Below are 22,599 nucleotides of genomic sequence, written 5' to 3'. Positions count from 1 at the left end.
CCACAACTTTTATTTTTTTTTTTAAACAAAAAACAGATTATGGAACACTGAAGAGAACTGTTTACAACTTTACATCCTCAGGACACGTCCCATTACTCTTTCTGTGCCACTCTGCAAAACAGTTCCTTTCTGGGACCAGTTGCATTGGATAAAACTAACTCTCTTTCTCTCAAATCTATTGTCACGGAGTAGTGTTTTTCAATTCTTGAAGGGCGCTTCCACTTCCCTCCTGAACTGAGTCCGCCCAGGTTAACCAGTTCCTGTCCTCCTCTCACTGTGTGTGTAATTGTACCATGTTAAGTTTCCTATCTATGTATCTATTTTATAATACACACTATCTCTCTCACAGAGTAGCGTTTTCCAATTCTTGAAGGGAGCTTCCACTTCCCTTCTGAACTGAGTCCGTCCAGGTTAACCAGTTCCTGTCCTCCTCTCACTGTGTGTGTAATTGTACCATGTTAAGTTTCCTATCTATGTATCTATTTTATAATACACACTATCTCTCTCACAGAGTAGCGTTTTCCAATTCTTGAAGGGAGCTTCCACTTCCCTTCTGAACCGAGTCCGTCCAGGTTAACCAGTTCCTGTCCTCCTCTCACTGTGTGTGTAATTGTACCATGTTAAGTTTCCTATCTATGTATCTATTTTATAATTCTCTCTCACTCTCTCACCGATGTCGCCATCGACTGAAAACGAAACCTACGCTGAGAAATCCATTACATGATGAGAGGCTTACCTTCAGATAGTTCCAGTTAGGTGTAAGGAAAAATTGCTGAAAACTGAAAACAATATTACTGAAAGTCAAAAAATATATTTATTGCTGTAATACAAGAATAGAACTATTGTACAGAGTCGCGTCACTCTGGGCTGCATTGAGATTGCTAGAACTGAGCACCACACAATGCATTCACTTCAGTTTTGTAGATTCCAAAACACACCCTTTTAATGTTGTCATTTATGACCCCTCCTCACTATACCTGTACGTGGCGAGTCTCCAAGCCTCACAAACATTCCTCTGCTTCTGTAGATTCTGAGATTCTCCCATCCCCTCAAGCAGAGATGAAACCCCCTACACATATGCCCATAAATGGAAATATTTGCTCTCACTCTAGTCAAACTGTAATGTATTGAGACAGACTCTGCATTCCAAAATACCCCACCTAAACAATGTGCTCAATATCTATCCATTGAAAGTACCATACATCCCAAATATTAATATGGACTATCAAATTTCCTTACATAGGAGTACGACTTAGAAACACTGAATGCGTCCCTGGAAAGTGCCAGGTCTGTGTGTTTAAACAAGCTGAACCATGTAGGTGGCTTTTACAGTGCCTGAGTAATACACACGAATGGGGTTGAGTTTAGAGAGTTCAGAATGAAAAAGAAACATTAAATAAATTATTATTTTTAAAACACATGTCATTTATAGAAAAAAAATCTAAGGTCACACACGTTAATGATAATGACTGTTAGCTTATCTTGTTCTTGTGATACTACTACTAAAGAAAATACAAAGATGTCTTAATAATCTAGGATAAATAGTAAAAAAAATAACAAGTTGGAAGAATTTGTTTTTATTAAAAAACGACTTTTATTGAAAGACTACATAGTTTACCGTTATTCATCACACTGCATTTGGCATTAAAAAAAATGAACATGGCTGTACAAAAGAAATTCAAGGATGTAAATACAAGCACACATCTGACAGCTGCTTTGGCCCACACTCCTCCTCTCATTTATACTAAAGCATGATGACATCCTCTTAGGTTGGCGCATGAACAGGTTTACTTTACAGAACGGTCACAGGAGCATCACACTCAGTGTTGATTCCTATAGAGTAGTGGCCCTCACTTCCAATGAGGTCCTGAATGGTTTATCAGAAGGTTGATTCATTCATTTCCAATCTGGTTGAAACAAAGACCTGGAATGGAAGAACCGAAAACAAGGACCATTGTAACACTGCCTGGAATGTTGATTTCTATCAGTTTCATTTGCATTTTCAAAAATGGCATTTATGCTTTTTTACTTGACTCTTGTAAAGAAATCTCTTGTCACAATCAGAACAGTGATATGGCTTCTCTCCAGTGTGATTCTGCTTATGCAGTTTTAGGCTTAGTAAATGACTGAAGCTCTTCCCACAGTCAGAACAGTGATACGGCTTCTCTCCAGTGTGAATTCTCTGGTGTGATTTTAGGTTTCCTAACTGACTGAAGCTCTTCCCACAGTCAGCACAGTGATACGGCTTCTCTCCAGTGTGAATTCTCTGGTGTGATTTTAGGCTTCCTGCAATACTGAAGCTCTTCCCACAGTCAGCACAGTGATACGGCTTCTCTCCAGTGTGAATTCTCTGGTGTGCTTTTAGGGGTCCTGACTGACTGAAGCTCTTCCCACAGTCAGCACAGTGATACCGCTTCTCTCCAGTGTGAATTCTCTGGTGTTTTTTTAGGTTTCCTGCAATACTGAAGCTCTTCCCACAGTCAGCACAGTGATACGGCTTCTCTCCAGTGTGAATTCGCTGGTGTGATTTTAGGTTTCCTAACTGACTGAAGCTCTTCCCACAGTCAATACATTGATGTGATACCTTTGTCCGGAATGTGTTTTTTGAATCCTTAAACAGCACATTGTCCTTAGAATTTTCTTTAATGTGTTCAGGCTCCAGATCAGTCTCTTCTTGTTTAATGTGGACAGGCTCCAGATCAGTCTCTTCTTGTTTAATGTGGACAGGCTCCAGTTCAGGCATCTCCTGTTTAATGCAGATAGGTACCAATTCCAAAACCTCCTCCTGTTTAATGTAAACAGACTCCATCTTTCTTCCTTCACTTTCACCAAGATAAGGCAGTCCTGAAAACAGAAAATAGTATTAAGTATTGCTATCTGTTCTCTAGGTCATCATCACTCTCAAGAAAGCATTTCCATCTTTTATTACTATCTGCAAAACAACAAAAAAAAGACGAATGTTGCGGATAAATACTATAAATAAATACTCTAACTTTTTAATGAACTCTGTCAGTGTTGCTTCTGACAGTTCAGTAGCATAAATAAATGTAATTACCCTAACTTTAAAAATCTGTAGAATTGTTCTGTTAAGAGAGCCCTAAAACCAACACCTGGAGCTGCTTCAGAAATAAAACTGTTAATTAACAAACGTTACATGCCTCGAATCTTACGTGCTTGTGTTACAAACTAAGATCTTACATCACCATCATATTTACAGTTACTAATAAAAACTAATATTGATTTCTAGGGCAGTGAACTGTTCAATGAGGGCACATTACAACTGTAAGTCGCCCTGGATAAGGGGCGTCTGCTAAGAAATACATAATAATAATAATAATTAACATGTTGGTGGCTTACACCCCCCCCCCCCCCCCCCCCCCCATTTTAAAATACAAATATGTATATTTTAGTCTCCATTACCACATTCTAAAAGCTAGTTTGCGAATGAGTTTGTTTTTCTTTTGAAAACAATTGACCCGTTTTGGTAACATGCTGATGAAGGACTTGGAGAAAACTTAATTTGAGTGGATTAGGAATTAGTATTAGGAATGAAAGAGAAACATTTAAATACATTATTTTAAAAAATGCAAGTCATTTATAGAAAATAAATCTATGGTTACACATGCTAATGATAATGAATGTTCGCTTGTCTTGTTCTTACGGCAGTACTGCATGAAAAGAGAATACTACAAATGTCTATTAATAATGTAGGATAAATAGTATGAATTTTTGTTTTTATTAAAAATGACTTTTATTGAAAGAAGAGAATGATTACAGTTTATTATTCATCACACTGCATTTGGCATTAAAAAATGAACATGGCTGTACAAAAGAAATTCAAGCATGTAAATACAAGCACACATCTGTCAGCTGCTTTGGCCCACACTCCTCCTCTCATTTATACTAAAGCATGATGACATCCTCTTAGGTTGGCACATAAACAGGTTTACTTTACAGAACGGTCACAGGAGCATCACACTCAGTGTTGATTCCTATAGAGCAGTGGCCCTCACTTCCAATGAGGTCCTGAATGATTTATCAGAAGGTTGATTCATTCATTTCCAATCTGGTTGAAACAAAGACCTGGAATGGAAGAACCGAAAACAAGGACCATTGTAACACTGCCTGGAATGTTGATTTCCATCAGTTTCATTTGCATTTTCAAAAATGGCATTTATGCTTTTTTACTTGACTCTTGTAAACAAATCTCTTGTCACAATCAGTACAGTGATATGGCTTCTCTCCAGTGTGAATTCGCTGGTGTATTTTTAGGCTTCCCGACTGACTAAAGCTCTTCCCACAATCAGAACAGTGATACGGCTTCTCTCCAGTGTGAATTCGCTGGTGTATTTTTAGGCTTTCTGGCTGACTAAAGCAATTCCCACAGTCAGAACAGTGATATGGCTTCTCTCCAGTGTGAATTCGCTGGTGTATTTTTAGGCTTCCTGACCGACTAAAGCTCTTCCCACAATCAGAACAGTGATATGGCTTCTCTCCAGTGTGAGTTATCTGGTGTATTTTTAGGCTTACTGGCTGACTAAAGCAATTCCCACAGTCAGAACAGTGATATGGCTTCTCTCCAGTGTGATTCTGCTTATGCAGTTTTAGGCTTAGTAAATGACTGAAGCTCTTCCCACAGTCAGAACAGTGATACGGCTTCTCTCCAGTGTGAATTCTCTGGTGTGATTGTAGGTGTCCTAACTGACTGAAGCTCTTCCCACAGTCAGCACAGTGATACCGCTTCTCTCCAGTGTGAATTCTCTGGTGTGATTTTAGGTTTCCTAACTGACTGAAGCTCTTCCCACAGTCAGCACAGTGATACGGCTTCTCTCCAGTGTGAATTCTCTGGTGTGATTTTAGGTTTCCTAACTGACTGAAGCTCTTCCCACAGTCAGTACATTGATGTGATATCTTTGGCCGGAATGTGTTTTTTGAATCCTTAAACAGCACATTGTCTTTAATGTGGACAGGCTCCAGTTCAGTCTCTTTTATGTGGACAGGCTCCAGTTCAGTCTCTTCTTGTTTAATGTGGACAGGCTCCAGTTCAGGCATCTCCTGTTTAATGCAGATAGGTACCAATTCCAAAACCTCCTCCTGTTTAATGTAAACAGACTCCATCTTTCTTCCTTCACTTTCACCAAGATAAGGCAGTCCTGAAAACAGAAAATAGAATTAAGTAATGCTATCTGTTCTCTAGGTCATCATCACTCTCAAGAAAGCATTTCCATCTTTTATTACTATCTGCAAAACAACAAAAAAAAGACGAATGTTGCGGATAAATACTTTGTAACTTTTTAATGAACTCTGTCAGTGTTGCTTCCGACAGTTCAGTAGCATAAATAAATGTAATTACCCTAACTTTAAAAATCTGTAGAATTGTTCTGTTAAGAGAGCCCTAAAACCAACATCTGGAGGTGCATCAGAAATAAAACTGTTAATTGACAAACGTTACATGCCTCAAATCTTACGTGCTTGTGTTACAAACTAAGATCTTACAACATCACCATCATATTTACGGTTACTAGTAAAATAAAAACTCACATTCACAATAATAAACAAAGCATTTCACACAATTACAATCCTGCCAAGTAACACATGGACTATTTAGAGACAATCAGTTACAATTAGACAATAGAAGGGAAGTTTCAAGATGATTTAAAACATGACTAAGAAAGAGAAACTTACTTGAGGTATTGTCAGCGGGATCTGCAGCACGTCTCTAGTCCTTTAGTCACTCACTCGGACCGTCTCGATTCTTCTCTCCAGGGTAAACAGACACCTCAAGCTAACAGCGACAGGTAATCTGTGTGACTAGACTAGTCTGCACTGCACATTTAAACCCCTCTCTCACAGTTGCAGGCACGAGAACACGCCCCCAACACGTCAGCCCCCTCCCCAGGTGTCAGCTGCATGTTGTTAGCCTCTCTTTGTTCTCTTCCAGAGGGAGTCGTTAGTGCTTTTCTGTGCTGGGAGAGCTGCACTGAATATGTCCTTTCTTCTCTTCAGGTGAGAGCCGTTAGCAGCCACTCCCAGTGCTGGCCCAATCTGACTAGCGTTAACAAAGCTATCAAGGGTTAGTTTGTAGCAAAACAATAAAACTGGAAAAAAGATACCAGAAACTCAAATAAAAGGAGCAAAATACAGAATCAGCATTAATTAAACCTTATTTAGTTCTAGGGAAGTAAACTGTTCAATGAGGGTACATTACAACTGTAAGTCACCCTGGATAAGGGGCATCTGCTAAGATATAAATAATAATAATAATAATTAACATGTTGGTGGCTTACACCCCCCCCCCCCCCCATTTTAAAATACAAATATGTATATTTTAGTCTCCATTACCACATTCTAAAAGCTAGTTTGTGAATGAATTTGTTTTTCTTTTGAAAACAATTGACCCGTTTTGGTAACATGCTGATGAAGGACTTGGAGATAACTTAATTTGAGTGGATTAGGAATTAGTATTAGGAATGAAAGAGAAACATTTAAATACATTATTTTAAAAAATGCAAGTCATTTATAGAAAATAAATCTATGGTTACACGTGCTAATGATAATGAATGTTCGCTTGTCTTGTTCTTACGGCAGTACTGCATGAAAAGAGAATACTACAAATGTCTATTAATAATGTAGGATAAATAGTATGGATTTTTGTTTTTATTAAAAATGACTTTTATTGAAAGAAGAGAATGATTACAGTTTATTATTCATCACACTGCATTTGGCATTAAAAAATGAACATGGCTGTACAAAAGAAATTCAAGCATGTAAATACAAGCACACATCTGTCAGCTGCTTTGGCCCACACTCCTCCTCTCATTTATACTAAAGCAAGATGACATCCTCTTAGGTTGGCGCATAAACAGGTTTACTTTACAGAACGGTCACAGGAGCATCACACTCAGTGTTGATTCCTATAGAGCAGTGGCCCTCACTTCCAATGAGGTCCTGAATGATTTATCAGAAGGTTGATTCATTCATTTCCAATCTGGTTGAAACAAAGACCTGGACTGGAAGAACCGAAAACAAGGACCATTGTAACACTGCCTGGAATGTTGATTTCTATCAGTTTCATTTGCATTTTCAAAAATGGCATTTATGCTTTTTTACTTGACTCTTGTAAAGAAATCTCTTGTCACAATCAGAACAGTGATACGGCTTCTCTCTAGTGTGAGTTATCTGGTGTATTTTTAGGCTTACTGGCTGACTAAAGCAATTCCCAGTCAGAACAGTGATATGGCTTCTCTCCAGTGTGATTCTGCTTATGCAGTTTTAGGCTTAGTAAATGACTGAAGCTCTTCCCACAGTCAGAACAGTGATACGGCTTCTCTCCAGTGTGAATTCTCTGGTGTGATTTTAGGTTTCCTAACTGACTGAAGCTCTTCCCACAGTCAGAACAGTGATACGGCTTCTCTCCAGTGTGAATTCTCTGGTGTGATTTTAGGTTTCCTGCAATACTGAAGCTCTTCCCACAGTCAGCACAGTGATACCGCTTCTCTCCAATGTGAATTCTCTGGTGTGTTTTAAGGTTTCCTAACTGTCTGAAGCTCTTCCCACAGTCAGCACAGTGATACGGCTTCTCTCCAGTGTGAATTCGCTGGTGTGCTTTTAGGGGTCCTGACTGACTGAAGCTCTTCCCACAGTCAGAACAGAGATACGGCTTCTCTCCAGTGTGATTTTGCTTATGCATTTTTAGGCTGTGTAAATGACTGAAGCTCTTCCCACAGTCAGAACAGTGATACGGCTTCTCTCCAGTGTGAATTCTCTGGTGCAATTTTAGGTTTCCTGCAATACTGAAGCTCTTCCCACAGTCAGCACAGTGATACCGCTTCTCTCCAGTGTGAATTCTCTGGTGTGATTTTAGGTTTCCTAACTGACTGAAGCTCTTCCCACAGTCAGCACAGTGATACGGCTTCTCTCCAGTGTGAATTCGCTGGTGTGCTTTTAGGGGTCCTGACTGACTGAAGCTCTTCCCACAGTCAGTACATTGATGTGATACCTTTGTCCGGAATGTGTTTTTTGAATCCTTAAACAGCACATTGTCCTTAGACTTCTCTTTAATGTGGACAGGCTCCAGATCAGTCTCTTCTTCTTCAATGTGGACAGGCTCCAGTTCAGTCTCTTGTTTAATGTGGACAGGCTCCAGTTCAGTCTCTTCTTGTTTAATATGGACAGGCTCCAGTTCAGTCTCTTCTTCTTTCATGTGGACAGGCTCCAGTTCAGTCTCTTCTTCTTTCATGTGGACAGCCTCCAGTTCAGTCTCTTCTTTAATGTGGACAGGCTCCAGTTCAGGCATCTCCTGTTTAATGCAGATAGGTACCAATTCCAAAACCTCCTCCTGTTTAATGTAAACAGACTCCATCTTTCTTCCTTCACTTTCACCAAGATAAGACAGTCCTGAAAAGAGAAAATAGAATTAAGTATTGCTATCTGTTCTCTAGGTCATCATCACTCTCAAGAAAGCATTTCCATCTTTTATTACTATCTGCAAAACAACAAAAAAATACGAATGTTGCGGATAAATACTTCGTAACTTTTTAATGAACTCTGTCAGTGTTGCTTCTGACAGTTCAGTATCACGAATAAATGTAATTACCCTAACTTTAAAAATCTGTAGAATTGTTCTGTTAAGAGAGCCCTAAAACCAACACCTGGAGCTGCTTCAGAAATAAAACTGTTAATTGACAAACGTTACATGCCTCGAATCTTACGTGCTTGTGTTACAAACTAAGATCTTACAACATCACCGTCATATTTACAGTTACTAATAAAATAAAAAACTCACATTCACAATAATAAACAAAGCATTTCACACAATTACAATCCTGCCAAGTAACACGTGGACTATTTAGAGACAATCAGTTACAATTAGACAATAGAAGGGAAGTTTCAAGCTGATTTAAAACATGACTATAAGAAAGAGAAACTTACTTGAGGTATTGTCAGTGGGATCTGCAGCACGTCTCTAGTCCTTTAGTCACTCGCTCGGACCGTCTCGATTCTTCTCTCCAGGGTAAACAGGCACCTCAAGCTAACAGCGACAGGTAATCTGTGTGACTAGACTAGTCTGCACTGCACATTTAAACCCCTCTCTCGCAGTTCCAGGCACGAGAACACGCCCCCAACACGTCAGCCCCCTCCCCAGGTGTCAGCTGCAGGTTGTTAGCCTCTCTTTGTTCTCTTCCAGAGGGAGTCGTTAGTGCTTTTCTGTGCTGGGAGAGCTGCACTGAATGTGTCCTTTCTTCTCTTCAGGTGAGAGCCGTTAGCAGCCACTCCCAGTGTTGGCCCAATCTGACCAGCGTTAATAAAGCTATTAAGGGTTACTTTGCAGCAAAACAATAAAACTGGAAAAAAGATACCAGAAAGTCAAATAAAAGGAGCAAAATACAGAATCAGCATTAATTAAACCTTATTGATTTCTAGGGCAGTGAACTGTTCAATGAGGGTACATTACAACTGTAAGTCACCCTGGATAAGGGGCGTCTACTAAGAAATAAATAATAATAATAATAATAATTAACATGTTGGTGGCTTACACCCCCCCCCCCCCGCCCCCCATTTTAAAATACAAATATGTATGTTTGTATATTTTAGTCTCCATTACCACATTCTAAAAGCTAGTTTGCGAATGAGTTTGTTTTTCTTTTGAAAACAATTGACCCGTTTTGGTAACATGCTGATGAAGGACTTGGAGAAAACTTAATTTGAGTGGATTAGGAATTAGTATTAGGAATGAAAGAGAAACATTTAAATGCATTATTTTAAAAAATGCAAGTCATTTATAGAAAATAAATCTATGGTTACACATGCTAATGATAATGAATGTTCGCTTGTCTTGTTCTTATGGCAGTACTGCATGAAAAGAGAATACTACAAATGTCTATTAATAATGTAGGATAAATAGTATGAATTTTTGTTTTTATTAAAAATGACTTTTATTGAAAGTGGTTAAAGAAAAGGGCTTGTAACCAGGAGGTCCCCGGTTTAAATCCCACCTCAGCCACTGACTCGTGTGAAAACGCTACCTCATATAGGCTAATTCTATAACTTTTGTATTAACATTGAACAAAGCTCTCCTTCCTTTTCACACAACAGAACAAAAACCATGCAAAAGGCGGTTATACACTGCGTGCGTGCGGAACTACAGATCCCACGACCAGCTGCCAGGTTAACCAGCGGTTCGAAAAGCCCTACATTAAAAACACAGGCAAACTGCGCAATGCTTAGAGGCAGAGTTTGAATGATTTCTCACTTCTTTTGAGCGAGAGTTGCATAACGGAAAAGGAACAAAACAGCTGATGAAACTGTAAGAGCTTGTGCAATTTAACTGGGTCTGGACAACGCGTACCCTGCTGCTGCACAGGCTGCGTGTTCAATTTGTATAGTGTGTGATTATTTCTGACAAGGCCAACAGGATTTATGTACACCTAAACACACTGAACAGCTCACGTGACACTACCAGCAATAATAATAATAATAATAATTATTATTATTATTATTATTATTATTATTATTATTATTAATTTCTTAGCAGACGCCCTTATCCAGTTATTAAAAAATATCACATTGCAAAGTATCGCATTACAGATAATAGCAGTTACAGAATACAATGAAATCAGTAACAGCAAATTCAAATGAGAGAGAATTATTATTATTTATTTCTTATTGACGCCCTTATCCAGGGCGACTTACAGTCGAAAACAAAAAAATTCATTTCAAGAATCACAGTACAAGTATTAATACAATTAAGAGCAAGATAAAATACAATGTCTTTGGTTCTAGCAAGTACAAGTATATGACAAAATACGATTGAATAACGGAGCAGATAACAGTGTCAGTGATAGTTACAGCAGGATATAATTGAATATAAAATACTGCAGATTAAATAACATTTGACAGATTACAGTATTCTGAAGTACAGGATTAAATGCAGTAAAATAGGGGCAGATAAGAGCAAGTAAAGCGCATTTAAGGAAGAGTGATAAAGTCTGATAAAGAAAATAAAAAAAGAAAATAAAAATGACTGTAAATCATTATGTTTTAGAGAGATTACAACTAAGAGTAGTTAAATTTAGATATCCAACTTATTATGTCAGCATCTATATAATATATATATATATATTAGCAGACACCCAGGGCAGCTTACAATTGTTATAAAAGATCACATTATACAGATATCACATTATTTTTTTTTATTCATACAGTTCCCCATTTATACAGTTGGGTTTTTACTGGAGCAATCTAGGTAAAGTACCTTGCTCAAGGGTACAGCAGCAGTGTCTCCCACCTGGGATTGAACCCACGACCCTCCGGTCAAGAGTCCAGAGCCCTAACCACTACTCCACACTACACACACACACACACACACCAGACAGAAACACACACTCTGACAGACAGACACACACACACACACACACACGTCGGTGACTTTCATCTTCTTTAGCCCAGTTGCTTTTGGTTTTGCAGCAGCCCTGAGGTGAATAAAATGGGTTGTTTATATACCTGACGCCCCGACCTGCTAATCACACACAGCAAGCAGGTAGTCTCTCCCAGGAGCGTCAGTTACTTCATTCATTCATTACAACAAACACACACTCTTCATAACAGACATTTACACACACAGAGAGAGAAACCCTCTTCCTGCTTGCTGCAGTGCTGTATACACACTTACATGAGCTTCAGGTCATTCACACAGTAGCAAAATGCATTGGTTGACAAAAATAAATAAATAAATAAATACTTAAATTGTAAGAACTTGATCATGGTGGATAAACGTTCAGGTTGGATTACTGTGTTTTATTATTATTATTATTATTATTATTATTATTAGCAGATTTACAGTTGTTATACAATACAAAGTACCAAATTGCACAACAATATCACGTTACACAATATCACGTTACACAACGTCACGTTACACAATGTTACATTACACAATGTCACGTTACAGTAAGGTCGTTTATAAAGTCCAGTAAAATAAATAAGAAAATGATAAAATTCAAAACAGCAAAAAACACACAAACACAGTAATTAATTCAATTTAAGAGCGAATTCGACTAAGAGCAGTTAAAAGGTATATTGATTAGATTTCTCTAGATTTTGTAAATACGTGTATAATGTATTTATAATCCGCACATTGTTATCGATTATATCGACCTAAAGTAAAAAGTAATAAGAAATAATAGATTTATGAGGGGATTGGGGTTTTATTTCTGAGTGAAACACACAGAGAGAGAGAGAGAGAGAGAAAATAAAGGATTGCATTTTTTGACGAAGCTCGTTTAAGTCTCGTTTTGTGAATGGGGGTGGGATATGTAAATAAACACAAACGCGACACATAATACATAAAACACGGCTTCTTTTCCCAGCAGTGCGATATAACAGCTCTCTGTTGTGTGTTTTTTTTTTTAAATAAAAAATAAAAACCCTTTCTTTTTAACTCAATAAAGACCCGCTTACCTCCCCGGTCTCGTCTCCTTGGTGACCGAACGGCTCTGTCTCCCGCCACACAGAACGGGGGCGGGGCCGCGGGAAGAGGGATATATCAATCGCAAAGCACACACCGTGAAGTGGGGGTCTTCGTCTAATATAGACCTCAACCAACGAACTGTGACACCAAGGCTATTTTACTTAAACATTACAATATACTTTCGATTTAAAACATTGCAAACGAGCTGTTTGTAGCTGTTATCTTTTCCAGTTAATACAATTGTAATTCAGGTACACCCCCCCGCCCCTCACTATGCCGCAGTTGGTACAGCCCTATATTCTCAAACGGGACGCTGTGACTGAAGTTCAGATGCGTTGAGTTTCTCATAGATGTATAATTTGTGTTTTGTGTGCCGGTTTTTAATATTTTCCTGTCCTGTTGTTCGGAACCAGCTGTTCCAACATCAACGGCATACCCCCTAGACTGTTTTTTTCTTTCTTTTAGAAGTATATTAGGTTAATTCAAGTTGAGCGACGTTGTCACAAACAGATCCCAAATGACGTAGACACGGGCGCAGTTTCTTAGCAACAGGGTAGCATAATGTCAATATCGGTCCGGGCTTTCAATTAATCGATCAACCAATCAATCACATATATATATATATATATATATATATATATATATATATATATATATATATATATATATATATTAAACTACCAGAGATTGTCTCTCATAGTAATTAGTGGCTAATGTTCACTAAATACTTGTATTTAACATGTTTAATGATCTTATAATAAGCGTAGGGTATCAATCTGCAGCTGTATGTTCTTAACTTACTGTATACTTTATCATTGAGCTCTTAAATGATAGTGATGGTATGTCGTAATTCTAACTTGTCGTCTCCTGGTTCATATTGTATTCTAGCAGTGTTATTATTATCTGCACTGTAAACCGCACTGTGTTTAAATATTAATCTTGCATTGTAACCCTGTCTGTGACCCCTGCGTGAGTCGCCTGGGATAAAGGCATCTGCCAAATAAATAATATATTTTTTTATAGAATACTGTATGGAACGAATTGAATTCAATAAACACACCCACCATCCTGATAATAATTTTATTAAAACTGGCCCACAGTCCCTTGAAGCATTGAAAACAAATATGTTTTTATCGCTAAAATATTAAAAGAAAAATTTTTGGTCTACCTTTGTTTCACCGCTGTGTGATTAACAAACTATCTATTTATTTAGCAGATGCCTTTATCCAAGGCGACTTACAGAGACACACACTCAATCACGCTCCAACGTGATGCTCTCTGCGATGCTATTTCTGAGGTCACACTGCCATCTTGTGATTCTATTCGTAACTCCAACACAGTAATTCTCAAGAGAAAAGATGCGTCATCGTGTGCCGTGTGTATAATTATTATTATTTGTTTATTTAGCAGACGCCTTTATCCAAGGTGACTTACAGAGACTAGGGTGTGTGAGCTATGCATCAGCTGCAGAGTCACTTACAACAACGTCTCACCCGAAAGACAGAGCACAAGGAGGTGAAGTGACTTGCTCAGGGTCACACAGTGAGTCAGTGGCTGAGGTGGGATTTGAACCCGGGACCTCCTGGTGACAAGCCCTTTTCTTTAACCACTGGACCACACAGCCTCCACACAGCCACTTGCAGCATTTTATAAATCCGTGCTGAATATTGGATCCAAAAACAAATCCGCCAAATTAATTTTACAGTAAAGATGTCAAATAAAGAACGGTAAATAAACCAGTTTTTTTTTCTTTCAATATTTAAAATATGTCCGAATGACAACGACAAATTTACACCCACATTTTTTTAAAATGTTTAATCTGTTGAATGCATGGATTTACAGCCGTAGTGACGCTAAACAGCAACACATTTTGTTTGTAAATAACAATAATGTGCAAACGTCTCGGCACACCTCCAGGTGTGTCATTGATATCCTTTATCTACCCGCCTGCATGAAAACACCTCCGGGGGTGAGAATTTCAATCTCCGCTCAGTAGTCAGGGATATAGAAACAACAGGCGCTCCTGTGTGTGAAAATGTGAGACCGCTTTGTGCTTTAATCAGGCGTCTCAAACAACTTCTAAAAAGTCTCCTGCGTTTGACCGCGTGTGGCTCCGTGTTCCTTTTCTCTGACTGTTTGAAATTGCACGCTTGGCCTATTAAAGTCATCCATTAAATGAGAAATCAGGAATTTGCCTGTTTTGAGAACACTACAGAAGCAATGGGGTGTTCTAATACACTTGCACACGACTGTAGGTATTTATAAAATATCATTTTAGTGCTGGAAAAAAACAACACGTCGTTTATTTTTTGTTTTTTTTTAAGCTTCAGTTCTCTTTCAAAATGTAAACCAACCTTCAAAAAAATCAAAACAAAAAGTATCATATCTACTGTATTACATTTGATAAAATCCTAAAATAATAATACTAATATTATTATTATTATTATTATTATTATTATTATTATTATTATTATTATTATTATTATTATTATTATTAATGGCTATTGCATCAAATTATGAAAAATCTATGAAACAGAGAGAGAAACAATGCACAGTAGAATTAATGTTATTTAAGACATAATTTTATCAGACGTTATAATTATTAATCAGTCATTTACCCAAAGCGACTTACAGAGACTAAGGGGGTGAACTCTGCATCATCAACAACTGCTGCTGCTGCTGCTGCAGAGTCACTTCCAATAGGAGCTCGTTTGTTTGACGTCTCATCCTGAAGGACGGAGCACAAGGAGGTTCAGTGACTTGCTCAGGGTCACACACACACAGGGAGTCAGTGGCTGCTGCAGAGTCACTTCCAATAGGAGCTCGTTTGTTTGACGTCTCATCCTGAAGGACGGAGAACAAGGAGGTTCAGTGACTTGCTCAGGGTCACACACACACAGGGAGTCAGTGGCTGCTGCAGAGTCACTTCCAATAGGAGCTCGTTTGTTTGACGTCTCATCCTGAAGGACGGAGCACAAGGAGGTTCAGTGACTTGCTCAGGGTCACACACACACACAGGGAGTCAGTGGCTGAGCCGGGTGATTTTGAACCTCCTGGTTTATCTCTAACTACCAGATCATTGACCCTATATACAAATAATATCTGACTTGATATAGAAGCACAACAATAACAACAACAACAACAGGGTTTGAGATTTTAAGCCGCAGCTGTCACTTCCACATCCCGTTGCAACGGAGAAACATCATCTCTTCGAAACGGAAATCCGACAGAGAGGCCCCCAGGGGCCCGAAGGTCTTCCCGCCGCTCAACGAGAAGAGCCGCCGCACGGGAGCCGGGGAAGCGGGCGTGGCCAGGTACATGGCGGCCAGGTGCGCCAGATGAGGCAGCGCCCCCTGGTGGTGGTACCAGAAAGCCAGCGGGTCCGCGTCTTCCGGGATGCAAGGCTGGCTGAAGTAGACTTCCACTTGGGAGGCGGTGAAACCGGACGCTGCTCCTCCGAGCTGGGGACTCTCTGGAGCCGAGCGCCCCATGAACCTGAACAGACCCGAACGCGTCTGCGTCGCCTTCGTCATTCTCTTCTTCTTCTTCTTTGGAGGAGGAGGCGTCTGGAGAGTAGAAGAAACAGGATTCTGATTTGGTTCCGGCGATGCCACCATCGCCGCAACTTTCCCCGCCAGAAGCTTCTTGACTTCCAGGGCCTCCGCCGCTCCGGAGCACCAGTCCAGCTTCCAGCGCGGGTCCAGAGCGGCGGCCAGCACGAAGGCTTCCTCCCCCTCGTACCCGGCCAGCCGGCTCTCCGCGGAGGACCGCAGAGCCAGCAGCAGAGGCTCCGATCCGCCGCGGCGCCCCATCTCCTCCAGCTCGGCTCTCAGCCCTCGGATGCAAGGCAGGACGCAGCTGGCCGTCCCCCTTCCTCCTCCTCCTCCTCCCTCCCCTCCTCCTCCTCCTCCTCCACTCCCTTCCGCTTGCTCCAACGCGAGCTCGAACGGACGCAGGACTCCCAAGAGCTCCCGCAAGGCTTGGAGCTCCGTGTCGGAGAGCCGGTCCGATGGGAAGTTTGCCGGAGAAGGAGGAGAAAGAGAAGGAGGGGCAGGAGAAGGAGGAGGTTGAGGCAGTGGCCGCCAGCTCTGGTCCAACTCTTCTTCTTCTTCTTCGTCGTCGTCTTCTTCTTCTTCGGGGATCTCCGGGACGACAGATCTCAAAGCCCTGGCTTGGGCGGCCCAGCCCCGCTGCTGCTGTTGCTGCTGCTGCCGCTGCCTCTGCGGGTCACTGAAAAGCCCCTGGCTGGCGATCTCTCGACGGGACGGGTCAGCGAGCAGCTTGCTGGCTCTGCGGACGGCGGCGGAGGTCGGGTGTCCGGCGCATCTCAGCCCGTCGCCCACGACGGACTCCAGGGCACGGGAGAAGCAGGGGAAGCAGTGGGGCAGAGGGGAAAGGGGCGGGCCAGGGTCGGAGGCGGCTTCGGTCGCCGTGCCGACGCCATTCTCGCCGTCGCTGTCCTCTTCCTCCTCCTCCTCCTCCTCCTCCTCTTCCTCCCACCCAGGAATCCTGACCGGCGGTCCGTCGTCGACTCCGCTGCCCGTGATGAGGGTCACCACTTTGTCCTCTAGTCCAAAACTGGAGACGACCTCCTGGTAGTTCGAGAGAACTCCCTCCTCCCGCTCCTCCACCGACCCGCCTCTCACCCTCCTGCAAGCCAGCAGGACGCTCCTCGGGCGAAAGGAAGAGTCCTGGATGTAGTGGCCGGCCACACCCACCACCAGCGACTGACCACGCCCCCTGCCCCGCCCCCTCTCCGCCCACACATCCAGAGTCAGGCACAGCCCGGGGATTTTGGAGAGCCGGGAGGAGACGGAGGAGTAGAGGCTGGCCGTCCTAGCGGGCAGGACCTCGTATCGGAGGCGATCCAGGCTGGGGAGGGAGAAGGAGGGCTGGGCGAGTTTTAGGAGGGTTTTGAAAGAGGGGTCTTCGACCAGAGACAGGGGCTGGAGGGAGTGGGAGAGGAAGTCGACCACGGCGTCTGTGAGGGCGCGCTGGCGGGGGTCACGGGGGTTCCAGGCCCCGGGATGGGGGGAGGAGGAGGGGGGGGTCAGGCGGGGCTCCCTGGGTGCGGTTTCGGAAGCAGGGAGGGGTTCTTTCAGCTCCTGGTAGATGTCTGCGTGGTGCCTCTGGAGAAAGAGAACGAAAAAGCTTTTTAATATTTTTTTTTTATGTCTCCACTCATGATACGCAGCCAAAAGTTTAGCATCACCTACAATTTTAGGATTGAGACAAAATATATTATTATTATTTGTTTATTTATTATTATTTATTTATCAGACGCCTTTATCCAAGGCGACTTACAGAGACTAGGGTGTGTGAACTATGCATCAGCTGCAGAGTCACTTACAACTACGTCTCACCCGAAAGACGGAGCACAAGGAGGTGAAGTGACTTGCTCAGGGTCACACAATGAGTCAGTGGCTGAGGTAGGATTTGAACCGGGGACCTCCTGGTTACAAGCCCTTTTCTTTAACCACTGGACCACACAGCCTTTTATTTTTTTATTTAAAAAAAAAACTACATGAACATCATTTAGATCTTTTATTTAACATCGTGATGTAATTAAAGAAAAAATACAAAATTAAATCTGCATAGAAGTCTATACCGGAAGCCACAATAGTAGCACAGTAAGTACTGCATGTTAGATTTTAGAAACGTCACAATTTTTCAACGTCTGTCAGTTTTCCTGTTAAAAATCTGGAAAACTATACAAAGCGCTGGGTGAGGCGGGGCAGGAGATGCAGTAGTATTATTATTATTATTATTATTATTAGTATTATTATTATTATTTATTATTATTTATTTCTTAGCAGACGCCCTTATCCAGGGCTACTTACAATTATTACAAGATATCACATTATTTTTTACATACAATTACCCATTTATACAGTTGGGTTTTTACTGGAGCAATCTAGGTAAAGTACCTTGCTCAAGGGTACAGCAACAGTGTCCCCCACCTGGGATTGAACCCACAACCCACAATACCGAGTGTCCTGTTGATATGCAGCATGTGTGAAAGTAAATTGGATGTGCCGCGGCTGAGACGCGCTGAATAAACTGACCGCTAAGGTTTGAAAGACTCCCCTCCACCCTCCTCTCTGCTCCGCTCTCTCTCTCCGGACTCACCTTCATGTGTGTGTAGAAGTTGGAGGTTGCCTTGCAGGACCCCGATACTTCTCTCCTGCAATGCTTGCACCGCATCTTGAAGTTCCCCAGCGTCACTTGTCCCTGCACGCACTCGAAGTGGTGGAAGATTCGGGAATGGGACGGCATGGCGATCGCTGAGAGGCGGGGACAAGGGGACAGTATTCAGCAGCTTTCATTGGACTCTATGAAGCTGAGGGAGTTCATTCTATACAGAGGGGGTGGAATTCAATATGTTAACAAGGGAACATTATTCAGCAGCTTTCATTGGACTCTATGAAGCTGAGGGAGTTCATTCTATATAGAGGGTGTGGAATTCAATATGTTAACAAGGGAACATTATTCAACAGCTTTCATTGGACTCTATGAAGCTGAGGGAGTTCATTCTATATAGAGGGGGTGTAATTCAATATGTTAACAAGGGAACATTATTCAGCAGCTTTCATTGGACTCTATGAAGCTGAGGGAGTTCATTCTATATAGAGGGGGTGGAATTCAATATGTTAACAAGGGAACATTATTCAGCAGCTTTCATTGGACTCTATGAAGCTGAGGGAGTTCATTCTATATAGAGGGTGTGGAATTCAATATGTTAACAAGGGAACATTATTCAGCAGCTTTCATTGGACTCTATGAAGCTGAGGGAGTTCATTCTATATAGAGGGGGTGGAATTCAATATGTTAACAAGGGAACATTATTCAGCAGCTTTCATTGGACTCTATGAAGCTGAGGGAGTTCATTCTATATAGAGGGTGTGGAATTCAATATGTTAACAAGGGAACATTATTCAGCAGCTTTCATTGGACTCTATGAAGCTGAGGGAGTTCATTCTATATAGAGGGGGTGGAATTCAATATGTTAACAAGGGAACATTATTCAGCAGCTTTCATGCGACTTTATGATTATTATGTATTTATTTATTGGTTTTTGTAACTTTTTCGTACATTTGAACATGTCAGCTGACAATTATGACAAGAAAATAATAAATTGTTAAATATATATAGCCGGTGTTTAACTTTTAAAATTACGATTGTATTATTATTATTATTATTATTATTATTATTATTATTATTATTATTATTATATAGTTATTTGAACTGATTCAGAATGAATTGAGAATTAAAAAAGACCAAAAAAAAAACCCATCCCGTTTATTTATTTATTATTTTTTTCCCCACTCTGGAAATCTTCTAATTATACCCTACAGGGCGATCGCATTTTATTTACCTCTGTGAAACGTTTTAACATGACATCTTGCAGACATGCACGCCTCGTTTATTAGAGTCCTTAATCAAACAGGGCGATATTAACATTACGCAGCAATGAAGCCCTGTAAAGAATGAATATAAAACTCGTGGGTCTGTTTTTAATGCAATTACTGTGCGTGGAGACAATGGCAAGCAAACTCAGCTGAGCCCAGGAATGGATCTAATTAAAAAATAAAACCGCGCCGCTTCACAGATACAACAGAAAGCACAACATCCCACTCATTCAAATTAATAAACATGTTAACAGTGGTGTAAAACATATTTTTAAGCTCATATATATATATATATTAAAAACTAGCTTACCTCTTACGCTATTCCAGAGAGACTCGACTGGACAAACCAACCCAAAAAAATAAACACACAACAAAGGCGGGTAAAGGGGGGGGGGCTTTTAGTTTGGTTGATATATCTTTTTTTTTTTTAAACCACGAAAAGCAGACATCATTTCCCTGCTAAGAAATTAAATAAATACGATATCTTTTACTTCAGCATTACCCACAACTTAATTTTATTTTATTTTATTGTGGTTCATGAACCACCACCACCCCTCCACCCGCTCCGAATTTGGTATCACCCAAATCCATGCACCCGAATTCCCTGCGACGGAAGGGAAATGTGTTGCCTAGCAACCGTTTTTCCACACAGAGATGTTTTGTTTACCTGCCGTATTTATTTATTTATTTAGTTAGTTAGTTAGTTAGTTAGTTAGTTAGTTAGTTAGTTAGTTAGTTTTTCTGTCCTGTTTTGGGTGTAATAAGTTGGTCTTATATCAATATTCTACCCATGTTGACGTGTTCACTGTTTTTATAAGATTAATACAAGTGAATTCCAGTTATTTCTCTTTATTGACGTCACAGCCCGGCTAGCTCAGTCGGTAGAGCATGAGACTCTTAATCTCAGGGTCGTGGGTTCGAGCCCCACGTTGGGCGGTCGTCTTTTTTTATTTTATTTTTTTTATTTTATATAATATATATAATTATTTACTGTATCTAGATTTTAATAGTTTTCAACGCTTCTGAAACAAACTTCTGCTCTCAGATGTATTTGGTATTCTGTCTTTGTAGAAAACAGTTCTCACACAATTGGTATGGTATTTATTAATTTTTTTAGCTGTCTGCCATTTATGCTGTTTCATTCGCTGACCTGCATAGCTACTTAAATTACTGCCTGCATCGACCAAACGATTTACAGATAATGGCAGATTTATATTTTCAGGGCACGGTGCTTCATCAAAAGGATTTTCAGGTCCATTTCCCAGATTTCACATTTGCAAGATGTCGTGACACAAACCCTAACTTCACGAGATCGAATGAAACCCGCTTTGTGGATTTCCGTCTACTTCACTTGAAATAAATAAATACATCTCTATTTATTTATTTCGACATGTATTTATTTATGTATTTGTTTGTTTGTTTTTAACACGTATTTATTTTTTATCATTTTGGTATCAAATATCCTCTATGCCAGTTCAGTGAACATTCAGCACACGTCTTAAATGAATATCAATACAATAATAAATAGACATGCAATGTGAATTGGCTGTCCGTGTTATTATCTATTGGACAGCTGTTAAACTGTTGCGCTTGATTAAACTTGTATTAGACTTTGAATGACCGCCGTTGTTCAGAAGGATCGCTGGAAGGGGATGTAGCTCAGTGGTAGAGCGCACGCTTCGCATGTGTGAGGCCCCGGGTTCAATCCCCGGCATCTCCATTCATATTTTAGTTTATTTGTTTCTCAAACGATTGATGATAACTAACATTATAATCTTAATTTCCATATAGAGGAAAGCCACGATTATAAAATACAATGTAAGAAATTCAGAAGGAAAGAAATGAATGCATTTAAAAATTATTATTATTTATTATTATTTATTTATTTCTTAGCAGACGCCCTTATCCAGGACGACTTACAATCGTAAGCAAATACATTTCAAGTGTTACAATACAAGTAATACAATAAGAGCAAGAAATACAATAACTTTTGTTCAAGTGTGACAAACCACAATTCAATAACACAGCAGATAATAGTGATAGTTACATCAGGATATGATTAAATAGTGATAGTTACATCAGGATGTGATTAAATACAAAGTACTACAGGTTAAACACTTGGCAGATTACAGTATTCTGAAGTACAGGATTAAATATATGTCATATAGATTACATTTAAATAAATGTCTGTATGACTTTTATTTAAATGTAATCTATATGACATTTATTTATTTCGAAATGTATTGTTTTTTTTTAAAATATTGCCATAGAATATTCTCCAAAACATCCATATTTTTCGTTAAGAGAATATTTTAGGTACAGTACAGTATTTATTTAATTTGTTTAAAAACTGAAATTTATATATATATATTAAACAAAAATAATTTTGCTGTTTCCACCCGGTCTCGAACCGGGGACCTTTCGCGTGTTAGGCGAACGTGATAACCACTACACTATGGAAACCGGCTGGAAAACACATCCCATAATAACAATACATGCTGATACACGCACGCTTAACTACATGATTTTGTGAGTGCATCAATAAAACACAATAGCAAACACATATATATATATATATAGATTTTTTTTTAATTTTCAAATGGGAAAATTGTGACAAAATAACCACAAAACTAACGACACAGGGAATTAGGCGGAACTATTGTGGGTGAGGGAGCGAGGGGAATGTTTATTTCCGAGCGCTGACCGGCGGAGGATACAGTT

General features: G+C 40.2%; 3 protein-coding genes and 3 non-coding genes across 8 annotated transcripts in view; 3 read left to right on the top strand and 3 right to left on the bottom strand.

The window, feature by feature from the left end:
• Nucleotides 1–1,587: 1,587 nt before the first annotated feature.
• Nucleotides 1,588–13,067, bottom strand: LOC117966707 (zinc finger protein 271-like). The gene is made up of 5 exons (XM_059021895.1): nucleotides 12,460–13,067; nucleotides 8,932–9,031; nucleotides 7,237–8,397; nucleotides 4,233–4,904; nucleotides 1,588–2,577 (listed from the first exon to the last, which is right to left on the bottom strand). The coding sequence occupies exons 3-5, from the start codon at nucleotides 8,360–8,362 to the stop codon at nucleotides 2,003–2,005; spliced, it is 2,373 nt and encodes a 790-aa protein (XP_058877878.1). The 5' UTR covers nucleotides 8,363–8,397; nucleotides 8,932–9,031; nucleotides 12,460–13,067; the 3' UTR covers nucleotides 1,588–2,002.
• A 1,966-nt stretch (nucleotides 13,068–15,033) lies between these two features.
• LOC117410078 (uncharacterized) lies at nucleotides 15,034–20,265 on the bottom strand. Of its 3 annotated transcripts, none has more exons than XM_059021885.1 (3): nucleotides 20,189–20,265; nucleotides 18,599–18,753; nucleotides 15,034–17,598 (listed from the first exon to the last, which is right to left on the bottom strand). In XM_059021885.1, the coding sequence occupies exons 2-3, from the start codon at nucleotides 18,743–18,745 to the stop codon at nucleotides 15,640–15,642; spliced, it is 2,106 nt and encodes a 701-aa protein (XP_058877868.1). In that variant the 5' UTR covers nucleotides 18,746–18,753; nucleotides 20,189–20,265; the 3' UTR covers nucleotides 15,034–15,639. The 3 variants fall into 3 exon arrangements, with proteins under 3 accessions (XP_058877868.1, XP_058877867.1, XP_058877869.1); XM_059021884.1 differs by having other exon boundaries at nucleotides 18,599–18,824; nucleotides 20,189–20,258; XM_059021886.1 differs by having other exon boundaries at nucleotides 18,599–19,447; nucleotides 20,189–20,243.
• A 476-nt stretch (nucleotides 20,266–20,741) lies between these two features.
• On the top strand, nucleotides 20,742–20,814 carry trnak-cuu (transfer RNA lysine (anticodon CUU)). Its single transcript has one exon. It is a non-coding gene; the product is annotated as a tRNA-Lys (tRNA).
• Nucleotides 20,815–21,526: 712 nt separating this feature from the next.
• Nucleotides 21,527–21,598, top strand: trnaa-cgc (transfer RNA alanine (anticodon CGC)). Its single transcript has one exon. It is a non-coding gene; the product is annotated as a tRNA-Ala (tRNA).
• A 670-nt stretch (nucleotides 21,599–22,268) lies between these two features.
• trnav-aac (transfer RNA valine (anticodon AAC)) lies at nucleotides 22,269–22,341 on the bottom strand. Its single transcript has one exon. It is a non-coding gene; the product is annotated as a tRNA-Val (tRNA).
• A 247-nt stretch (nucleotides 22,342–22,588) lies between these two features.
• LOC117410127 (zinc finger protein 771-like) overlaps nucleotides 22,589–22,599 on the top strand; it is a 5,692-nt gene continuing 5,681 nt past the window's right edge. The window contains exon 1 of the mRNA XM_034016554.3: nucleotides 22,589–22,599. This exon is cut by the window's right edge and continues 840 nt beyond it. The gene's annotated coding sequence lies outside the window, so the exon portion shown is untranslated.

The sequence above is a fragment of the Acipenser ruthenus genome, unplaced genomic scaffold, assembly GCF_902713425.1.
Source record: "Acipenser ruthenus unplaced genomic scaffold, fAciRut3.2 maternal haplotype, whole genome shotgun sequence".
Lineage (NCBI taxonomy): Eukaryota > Metazoa > Chordata > Actinopteri > Acipenseriformes > Acipenseridae > Acipenser > Acipenser ruthenus.
This window is presented reverse-complemented; position numbering and strand designations above follow the sequence as displayed.

What these genes read in the sequence shown, in the direction of transcription:
- LOC117966707 (XM_059021895.1), bottom strand. Translation starts at nt 8,362, where the DNA reads ATGGAGTCTGTTTACATTAAACAGGAGGAGGTTTTGGAATTGGTACCT. An exon ending in TCACACTGGAGAGAAGCCAT is followed by an intron (nt 4,905 to 7,236) that starts ATCACTGTTCTG and finishes CAAAGATATCAC; the next exon opens with ATCAATGTACTGACTGTGGG. An exon ending in TCACACTGGAGAGAAGCCAT is followed by an intron (nt 2,578 to 4,232) that starts ATCACTGTACTG and finishes CAAAGGTATCAC; the next exon opens with ATCAATGTATTGACTGTGGG.
- LOC117410078 (XM_059021885.1), bottom strand. Translation starts at nt 18,745, where the DNA reads ATGCCGTCCCATTCCCGAATCTTCCACCACTTCGAGTGCGTGCAGGGA. An exon ending in ACTTCTACACACACATGAAG is followed by an intron (nt 17,599 to 18,598) that starts GTGAGTCCGGAG and finishes CTCTTTCTCCAG; the next exon opens with AGGCACCACGCAGACATCTA.